General features: G+C 52.9%; 3 protein-coding genes across 3 annotated transcripts; 1 reads left to right on the forward strand and 2 right to left on the reverse strand.

Moving 5' to 3' along the window:
- Positions 1-236: 236 nt before the first annotated feature.
- On the reverse strand, positions 237-1623 carry B0H18DRAFT_957472 (uncharacterized protein; the record flags this gene model as incomplete). Its single annotated transcript, XM_048042577.1, has 4 exons — positions 237-378; positions 501-744; positions 831-921; positions 1042-1623. The coding sequence occupies 4 exons, from the start codon at positions 1621-1623 to the stop codon at positions 237-239; spliced, it is 1059 nt and encodes a 352-aa protein (XP_047889578.1).
- Positions 1624-2874: 1251 nt separating this feature from the next.
- Positions 2875-5617, forward strand: B0H18DRAFT_957473 (uncharacterized protein; the record flags this gene model as incomplete). Its single annotated transcript, XM_048042578.1, has 12 exons — positions 2875-2948; positions 3005-3083; positions 3220-3256; positions 3504-3609; positions 3657-3682; positions 3742-3785; positions 3839-3863; positions 3930-3941; positions 4352-4740; positions 4933-5023; positions 5110-5353; positions 5476-5617. 12 exons carry the CDS (start codon positions 2875-2877, stop codon positions 5615-5617), a joined length of 1269 nt encoding a protein of 422 aa, XP_047889579.1.
- A 253-nt stretch (positions 5618-5870) lies between these two features.
- B0H18DRAFT_957474 (uncharacterized protein) lies at positions 5871-7822 on the reverse strand (the record flags this gene model as incomplete). The annotated part of the gene is made up of 5 exons (XM_048042579.1): positions 5871-6136; positions 6231-6302; positions 6354-6906; positions 6977-7632; positions 7684-7822. 5 exons carry the CDS (start codon positions 7820-7822, stop codon positions 5871-5873), a joined length of 1686 nt encoding a protein of 561 aa, XP_047889580.1.
- Positions 7823-10120: the final 2298 nt, after the last annotated feature.

Below are 10120 nucleotides of genomic sequence, written 5' to 3' on the forward strand. Positions count from 1 at the left end.
CGATACTTATAGCTGTGAGTATGATTGCTTATTACCATTTTGTTCGTACTGTATATGCTCGGCGCTGCTGCACACTCACATGGATACTTACTATACCATTCAAGTCCTCGCTAATCCACATTCCGTGCGTTGTAGATTCAATACCCCTGTGCATACACCTAGCCTGCCTGAACAGTAGATACTAGTAGATACTTTATGCGCATTTTATTCCGCCATAGGCATTAATATATTACACTTCACACTGTAGCTTCACCGAGATGGTAACGTGCGACCCGATCACCTCTGCGAATGTCCCGAATCACCATTCTCTCGTAGTTATCCCAGAGCTCTGCTGCTTCGGACCTCTTCCACAGTGGTTCGTACACATTGCGTATTTGGCTGATCCCGACACGAAGCACACGTACATTATTCATGCGCATGCATGTCTCTAATACATCACCTCGCTCCTCCTCATTATCGGCATCTAACGGCACACGAAGGCGTCCGAATGAGCCCCGCACCTGGCGCATGCCCCATTCCACAGTTTGGCGGTACGACAATAGTTGATTATCGAAGGCAAGTGTGGCTGCTCGCTCGTGTGGATCGTTAGGGAGTTCCGCGCCATCGGTACGTGCAGCTCGGATTCGCCCTGCAACTTCTGCAGTACCACGCGGAAAAGCGGAGTCTGCAACAAGGTAATATCCTTCCGGTACTTCGTCTCGCAACTGCTGATAGATCGGTCGCGCGACCCTTGCATCGTGCCAACTGCCAGGCGCGTTCAGATTGCATGCAATGATCACACCTACGAGCAGATAAGTAACACTGAAATAACCCCAATATGCGATACTTACCCTGAGCAGAGAACACCAATACACAACTCGTGTAATGGTCGTGTAACCAACCATTGAATGTTGCATTTTCGATCGCTGGGTCATCGGATACCTGGGTTGCGACATTCAGCCCATCGATACCACCGAATGCACCATTCAGCAGAGGATGGCGGCGCTACTTTCCTATCAATACGAAACCCTGCACAGTGATAGGACGACGACTTGCCTGTACCAAACGTGACAATTCATTGTACTCGTCATCCTTCGGAAATGCCACCCTCCCCTCCGGTATTTCTCGCAGTACAGTCAGCATCAGGCTGCGCGCGAATCGAAGATAACGGTTGGTCGTGCCCGGGATGAGTGCGAAGATCTCTTGCAGTGAAACCTCCGTCATCGAAGAGCCAAGGTAGTGCAGGTATAAACCGAGTGCACCAGCAGCATCCAATGAGCGGCGACCGAGACGAGGTTGCCCGCGAGGGTTCGTGTCGGACCGAGGAATGGCAGTAGAGTTCCACCCCCGTGTAAAGCCGTTGTCGAGGAGGTAGTGGAAGGTCTCGACATCGACGCCCATAGTGGTTATGAAGGCACGGTCGCTCTGGGTTTCCCAAAGTCGTTGCCAGGGTGTGTCAATACGAGGGTCAGGCAAGAGCTCTGCACGAGTGAGGTAGTGGTCGCGGCGGTGAGCACGCCGCCCTTCACGAGATTCGAGTGCGCCAAGAGCGAGAAGAGCGAGAAGGGCATCCCGCTGCATGTCGTCGTCGTCGTCGTCATCGCTAAGCTCATCTTCCTGCTGAAGAGTCGGGAGGTGTTGCATGGCGAGCACAACAAGTCGCAGTCCAACGGCAATTCAGGAATCAGGACGTCTCTATTGCCTTCACAGGTTGCTTACGGAATACAGATGCTGTCGTATTCACACTTCAAGCTCCGCCGCAACCGCTTTAGAGACATCGCACCGTCTCTAGATCCTTACGGAAACGCATCCACTTACTTTCATTCATACGTGCAAATTATGACTCGTCTAAACCTAGAAATGGGCTCCGGAAGTCAAGAGGCAAGCGAGGTATGTCAATGCCATTTGCACGTATGATACAAACCTCTTAAGGCCGACAGTACTGGCTCACTGCTGTACACTGCGCTCTCACGACGTCTACGGCCATGTCTGTCCATGGCCAGTAATCGCACGGACATTCCGGGGTGCGTGTAACCTGTGAGAAACAGAAGCCATGGCTATGCGTCAATGCGATCATACTCCCACCAGGTGCAATCACAAGTTCGCCCAGAGCATCCCCTTCGACGCAAACTCCTTTGGGCAAATGTGGTTCGCGCAAAACATGGAACATCTGACCTGACTCCAAATCCATTTGGCAGGAGTAGCAGAAGAATCTCTGTGCAGCGACTCGAGAAACGTGGGCATCTTTCGCAGAGGCCGAGATCAGTCACCGAAGTGACCGTATCAGAGTGCGTTTGCGTTTGAACGTCAGCGCCGCACTCGCGTGTCTGTGGCCGATCAGTCGCCGACCGAGCAACGTTGCACTCGTGCTATGCAGCTCGTACGACCTTGCTTTTCACAATGTCAAGGTCCCTCGGACAACTGAGGGCTGTGGTACAGCACGGCGTCGTATCTAGCGCCGTGAAACTCCAGGACTACTGCGACGCGTACTCTGTTCGCTCCAATTTCATACATCATCCGAGTCTGCGTCTGCGTGAAATGGAGACCCATGTTCGAAGTTGCCCTTTAAACGGGCTCTGGGGGGATCACTTCAAGATGTTCGTAAGCCGTCTACGACTCGATCCGTAAGTGACATATCACGGTCATCGCTTCATTCCACCCTTCTATTTGATTGATCTGTTACTGACAGTTGTAGGACCACTTCAAGTCGTGCGCAAGATAACACGGTTGCTCATGGCTACGAGACGTCCTTTCATCTCAACCGGAGGCAACAACCACTTGGAGTTCCTGAATGACAGGGTTGATCAACAAGGCTGCACCAGTATATATCTGACGCCTCCATCCCCGCGCTGCCAACGCCCGTTCAAGTTCTCTGCTTCCCATTTTATCTTCGGCATGGGTGATAGTCATGGATATCCCGATACGGCCCCCATAGGAGGAGTGTTCGTCGAGATCGTCTTCTCTATGCTGTACGTTCAGCCGTTCCCTTGCTCCCTGTACCGCGAACTGATTGAGATTGAATCAGTGTATACGGGTGTACACTCGCTCAGACTTTGTATTATTTTTGGAACTACCCAGGCGACAGCGTCGTGCTGAAGATTCTGGTGTGTAAGGCTCTGCGACGAGGACACGTGCGCTACTGCGGCTTATGCGGATACCGATGATCACAGGTGGGGGTATTATGGTTCGTAGTTGCTATGCTGTCTTCATATAATAGTTGATAATCTGACACCGATACAGGGCACTGGATACAACGAGAGCCGTACTGGTGACGAATGTCAGTTGCGCGACCTTTGTGAGGGAAACTCTGACCACCCAACAACGATAGAACGAATGGTGGTATCTGGTACGGAATCACGCCAACGCGATGTCCCTAGAAGAACAGCAAGGGTGAGACACTACTCCGTTATTGCCTATAGAGATGGTAGGTCTATCTTTGCACTGATGAACGTCTGTCAGGAAAAGCACGGCACGTCACTTGTAATCTCTCATCGCCCTTTCCGGATTCACTGAACGTCTGACAGATAGCCCATTGCGTGGTCTCAGTAAGCAGTCCGAATTCGCGCACAGGCACAGCATGCCCACGCTGACATGTAATCTTCAGATTGTCGTGATCTTCATTGTGCAGTTGTGAGTAGGTTATGTTACCTCAAGGTCGTTACTGACACTCCGTGTAGCTTCTTCATCCATAACATCTGGAAGCGTAAGTAAACTGCCACCGGCGGCAGAGGCGGCTGACAGCTTCATTGTTCACTTCTCCAGTCATGGCCCACAAGAGTGGCCGCGTTGTGTTGACATTCGTTGCCGTGAGTACGTCATTCAACGCGGTCAGCGTGAACTCACATTTCCGTGTGTGTAGGCCACATTTGCAATTCTCTCCGCAGGTTCGTGTTCAGTCATAATGTCTAGTCATATTGCGCGTACCTCAACCGCCTGCTATGCGACTTTAGCGGCAGGCTTCGGTGCGTAGAAGATGCTCTCGCGCGAACATCGTCGCAGCTGACAGCATTCACGCGTGTAGTCTTCGTTTATGAAACTACGTAAGCGTCTTTCAGAGTGCCTTCTGCTTTTGTCGACGATAGTGGATGCGTTTCCGTAAGGATCTAGAGACGGTGCGATGTCTCTAAAGCGGTTGCGGCGGAGCTTGAAGTGTGAATACGACAGCATCTGTATTCCGTAAGCAACCTGTGAAGGCAATAGAGACGTCCTGATTCCTGAATTGCCGTTGGACTGCGACTTGTTGTGCTCGCCATGCAACACCTCCCGACTCTTCAGCAGGAAGATGAGCTTAGCGATGACGACGACGACGACGACATGCAGCGGGATGCCCTTCTCGCTCTTCTCGCTCTTGGCGCACTCGAATCTCGTGAAGGGCGGCGTGCTCACCGCCGCGACCACTACCTCACTCGTGCAGAGCTCTTGCCTGACCCTCGTATTGACACACCCTGGCAACGACTTTGGGAAACCCAGAGCGACCGTGCCTTCATAACCACTATGGGCGTCGATGTCGAGACCTTCCACTACCTCCTCGACAACGGCTTTACACGGGGGTGGAACTCTACTGCCATTCCTCGGTCCGACACGAACCCTCGCGGGCAACCTCGTCTCGGTCGCCGCTCATTGGATGCTGCTGGTGCACTCGGTTTATACCTGCACTACCTTGGCTCTTCGATGACGGAGGTTTCACTGCAAGAGATCTTCGCACTCATCCCGGGCACGACCAACCGTTATCTTCGATTCGCGCGCAGCCTGATGCTGACTGTACTGCGAGAAATACCGGAGGGGAGGGTGGCATTTCCGAAGGATGACGAGTACAATGAATTGTCACGTTTGGTACAGGCAAGTCGTCGTCCTATCACTGTGCAGGGTTTCGTATTGATAGGAAAGTAGCGCCGCCATCCTCTGCTGAATGGTGCATTCGGTGGTATCGATGGGCTGAATGTCGCAACCCAGGTATCCGATGACCCAGCGATCGAAAATGCAACATTCAATGGTTGGTTACACGACCATTACACGAGTTGTGTATTGGTGTTCTCTGCTCAGGGTAAGTATCGCATATTGGGGTTATTTCAGTGTTACTTATCTGCTCGTAGGTGTGATCATTGCATGCAATCTGAACGCGCCTGGCAGTTGGCACGATGCAAGGGTCGCGCGACCGATCTATCAGCAGTTGCGAGACGAAGTACCGGAAGGATATTACCTTGTTGCAGACTCCGCTTTTCCGCGTGGTACTGCAGAAGTTGCAGGGCGAATCCGAGCTGCACGTACCGATGGCGCGGAACTCCCTAACGATCCACACGAGCGAGCAGCCACACTTGCCTTCGATAATCAACTATTGTCGTACCGCCAAACTGTGGAATGGGGCATGCGCCAGGTGCGGGGCTCATTCGGACGCCTTCGTGTGCCGTTAGATGCCGATAATGAGGAGGAGCGAGGTGATGTATTAGAGACATGCATGCGCATGAATAATGTACGTGTGCTTCGTGTCGGGATCAGCCAAATACGCAATGTGTACGAACCACTGTGGAAGAGGTCCGAAGCAGCAGAGCTCTGGGATAACTACGAGAGAATGGTGATTCGGGACATTCGCAGAGGTGATCGGGTCGCACGTTACCATCTCGGTGAAGCTACAGTGTGAAGTGTAATATATTAATGCCTATGGCGGAATAAAATGCGCATAAAGTATCTACTAGTATCTACTGTTCAGGCAGGCTAGGTGTATGCACAGGGGTATTGAATCTACAACGCACGGAATGTGGATTAGCGAGGACTTGAATGGTATAGTAAGTATCCATGTGAGTGTGCAGCAGCGCCGAGCATATACAGTACGAACAAAATGGTAATAAGCAATCATACTCACAGCTATAAGTATCGCAACAACATGCCATCGATCAAGCGTCTTCGCCTTCACGTTGAGCCCGACGTTTTCGAGGAGTGACGGTGACGTCGTACGACGTCTCCAGTGCTAGCTCGGAGCTCGCAACATCTGTTGCCTCGTGCATGTGAAGACCCGTGCCCGATGTAGCTGCAGCTGGGCCTTGTGCACGGTCAGCGCGAGAGTGTAGGGGGACGTGCGCCTGGCCAGCTTCCTCACGAGCGAGTGCTGCGAGTGCTGCAATGGCTGCACGGTCTGGAGAGGGGCTACGATACTGGTGACCTGTCCAGTTTGATGGGCCGGGAGTCGGGGGACAATCATCCGCTTTTGCGTATGCATGAGTGAGAAGGCTCATAGCTACGATTAAGCCACATACCTTGATGACTCGGATACCAACCCGAAGCACTAGGAACTATGTGCGATGGCGAAATGAGAGTGCGATGGAGATCTGAGGGCCAGTCAGTCACACAAAACATCAGGAGAATGCTTTCGGACGCACCAGGAGCCCTCACTGCATGGCGTGCAGCAATGGCTTGACTTTCATCGCGTCGGCGGAGCTCATCCTCGAGGCGATCTCCCCGTCGTGTTTGTTCTGCAAGGCGTTCCGAGAGGGTTTCGTTCCGGGTGCGTGCGTCACGAAGTTCGAAGAGCATAGCCTGAAGATAGGTGTTCTCATGCTGACGAGCAGCACGGGCTTCATCGCGGGCTGTTTGAGCAGCTGGATTGAATGCGGATGCGATGGAGGTGACAAGGTTAGACGATATGCCTGCGCGCGTCTGGCGGGCTCCGGCAACTGCCGGGACCGCACTTGTAGACGTGTCCACCCTCGCCTTCTTGCGGACGACATAGCGCTTCGCCTCTTCCTCATCATCGGTGTCTTCAATCTCGATGATGTCGCGCTCATCCATTTCAGAACGCTCGACACCGTCAATCCTCGCATCGTTCAGTGGCCGAACATGAGCACGCTGCTCAATGAGGTCGTTGATCTCCCACGACTCCTCGACAAACCATGGGACTTCTGCCCTACCCGTCGGCTTGGGAGTGCGGACAATCTGCGTGAAAGCGAAGTGGGAGAATAGTAAGTACTCCTCGAAGTCTTCACTGCATACAAGAATAACTCACCGCGTCCCACTTTGAACGGAATGCTTTTACCTGGCGCTCGCCACGATTATTCGTCCGCGCCCATTTGTTGAATCGTGAGACAATGGTCACCCACTCATCAGGGCCTAGAGGGAGAACCTCCCGAACAAGACGTAGCATTTCCGTGAGGTCAGCGTCGCCATAACCCGTTGCACCTGGCTGCCGGCCTCCGCGCTTTGGTGCTGGCGCCGCAGGCTTTCGGCGACTACCAGCAGCTGGGACGGCGGCGTGAGTCTGAGCTGGTACAGTAGGTGGGTTAGCAGCTGTAGCCTTGCCCTTCCCCGCCGATTTCCTTGCCCGCTTCTTTCCAGCAGCAGGCGCAGTCTCAGCAAGGATGGTCTTGATCTCGGGGAAGACCAGATTGTCGTCGGACTCCTCTTTGATTTCCGGTGAGTTTTGTTCTTCATCGGCATCATGTTCACCTTCATTGGCAGGTGCAGCATGTGTGACAGGAGGAGCAGGATAATACGGAGGATAGTAAGGATTCGGCATGGGAGGGTGAGCCGCATGGTGCGGATGGAGAGAAGGATGGAGAGGATATAACGAAGGTGAGTGTCCGAAACCATATGATGCAGGTGCAGACGAGGGCGGGAACAGGTAATCCATGGCATGGCCTGGGAATCCTGCGTGCGGCGGTGCTATACAGTGGATGGTTAGCTCAGCTGACGATGTCTGAGGCCCTGACTCACCATTGTGTTCCATGACATGCAGTCGTGGCGGCTCCTGCTGCGACGGCGGTGGGGCTTCGCCTTCGTCAGGAACCTCAGGCTGGGTTGCCTTACGCTTGCCCGCGGCTTTGTCTGACACTGGCATCGGTTTGCGGCTCATATCTATGCAGTTCAGAAAGAGAAAGAGAAGCAAATGAGTGGACGAGTTTTTTTGATGCTTGACGAACACATTGCTCACTGTTTTTATATGCTAGACCCCCGCTCTGCACGGCATGCTTACCCCGAAGTACACGACACCTGATATGCCTACCCACACAACTCCGAGACCAAATCTGCGACCTGTGACTCTGTCGGCGGTGGCCCCTCGCCGACTCGGAACTGCGCGCTGCCAATTCACGTCGCAACTGTTGCAATTACTGCGTCAGGAGACCACCGTGACTCGCCAGCCGCACGGAATTGTTCCGAGACCTCTCTCCGAATCACCTCGCGGGATAGCAAGTGCATCACGATTCACGGCGCAGTATGCACGTCTAGACACTGAGCCTATGTAAGATATTCATATATTCCATGATTTATTGCGGGCGTAGCACCCCTAATAAGGAAGTGGATCCATGACGAGGCTTTACTACGGTCCCATAATGCATACGTCTAGCAAGGGGGTCCGACCCCCCTGGCTAGATCTCTGGGTTTACAACGGTCTCAGGCTTGCAAACGCCACCAATATATGTCCTGATCCCCGCCCATGGTCGTGTCGTCAATCTCGATCTGCGCGGACATCAACGGCACAGTCTCATCTAGCCTTTTCGAGCGACGGACAGCGAACACTTCAGACTCCGTAGCTTTACGGAGGGCTTGCGCGGGCGCCAGACTCGACTGATTTACAAATTAGAGCTCTTGGAGGCTCTTAATACCTTACGGAAACGCATCCAGTCGTGCGTACCTCTTCGCAAAGATAGCACATACACCGACTACGCCATTTGTATCCGCGGTGCGATTATTCACATTACGTACTTTCAGCCACGAGATCGTTCACGCCACGACACTAGGCGTCACAGACACTGATCATCGTGCGGCAGATGAGATAATGCGAATGTCACGAAAGGTCAACGCACTGCCCACCTACCACGTAGTCCGAGCCCCGACAACATCCTCTAGTGAGCCTTGTTCGTGGAATGAAGAATGATGTAGTCTAGGCCCATAGATATCCGGGGGGAAACCGAACGAAGCTTATACAGTCTTGATTCTGTGCGAGGTTTCCTGGCCGCTGAGTGGTTCGTCTCGGAGTTTGCGGCAACAAGTCACAATCAAACTTGAACTATCCGTGCCGTGGCGCGTCATCAGCATTTTGCGACGGTAGGCAGCAGAGTGGCTATGAACGAGCAAACGGAGCTGTCACATGACACCTGTCGAAGTGATTGCTGCTACGTACAGCAGTGCACAGTACTGCGACGCATGTCCCGAGTCAAGCCTTGGTCAAGCCAACGATCTCGTCGGAGGCGGACACGCGTGCGGTGGCGGTGGCGGCTATGTCGGCACTCTCCGGTGGCTGTTTAGATTCAGATCGTACCAAACGGCGGTACGTGTATTATACGCTGGTACTGAACCAACTTGTACTGATTTTGGTGCATCCATGTCGAATAATGTCAGTCGGCAATCAAACCACTATCAATTTATGCGTAACAAACGTGTCAATCGCCAAACTTGAATAGGCATCAATGAGCGTGATCCCCGACTCCGACCGGAGGGAGAGAGGAGGGCTTTGTCGACCATAAGTCGTTCGCAGCCGGCGATGCCGCTCCCTCCGTGGGAAACACGTGACTCATAATTCCCATAAGCGGTATCGCAGCAATGCTCCAGTGTCTTACGAGGCAGCTCGAGGCGGTTGGATCCTTCCGTGCTTCTGGCTGCGTCTGGACGCCTGGATCTTTGACCATCGAATAAGTCCTCCCAAAGGTAGGAGGGCCTCTATTATGTTGAGAGCCCTCGCATGTACTGTAGTATGTATTACGGTAAGTAAGTTCGCCGTGTGGCTCAGACTCGTGGAAGCCCGAGACGCCCGGGCGGCGAAGCCGCCGCGGGCGTGAGGGCTTCCAATTGAGTCTCCATACCATTCCGATGGTACTTACAATATTAAAATACACACATAATATACTATGGTGCCGCTGTGGCAGGCTGAGTATAATAGCTGTGTGCCATGCAGGAGTCGGGGATCGGCGCTTGCGCCGCTACGATGTACTAGTAAGTAGTAGTCTAGTAGTACTGGGATTGCAACAACAATATCACATTTCATGACCTTCCTTCAATGGTTCAATGTTATAGTAGAAATAATATATAAGTTTGTGCATGAGGAGTAAATCTGATTTCAAGATTCGCAACACGCTCAAGCATGCGTGCGGTACCAGTGAGTAGATACTGTAGATAAAAATACAAAGCGGCGGTCACGCGTCACAGGACCCTC

The sequence above is a fragment of the Fomitopsis serialis genome (assembly GCF_022376445.1).
Source record: "Fomitopsis serialis strain Sig1Antser10 chromosome Unknown B0H18scaffold_77, whole genome shotgun sequence".
In the NCBI taxonomy this organism is placed as follows: Eukaryota; Fungi; Basidiomycota; class Agaricomycetes; order Polyporales; family Fomitopsidaceae; genus Fomitopsis; species Fomitopsis serialis.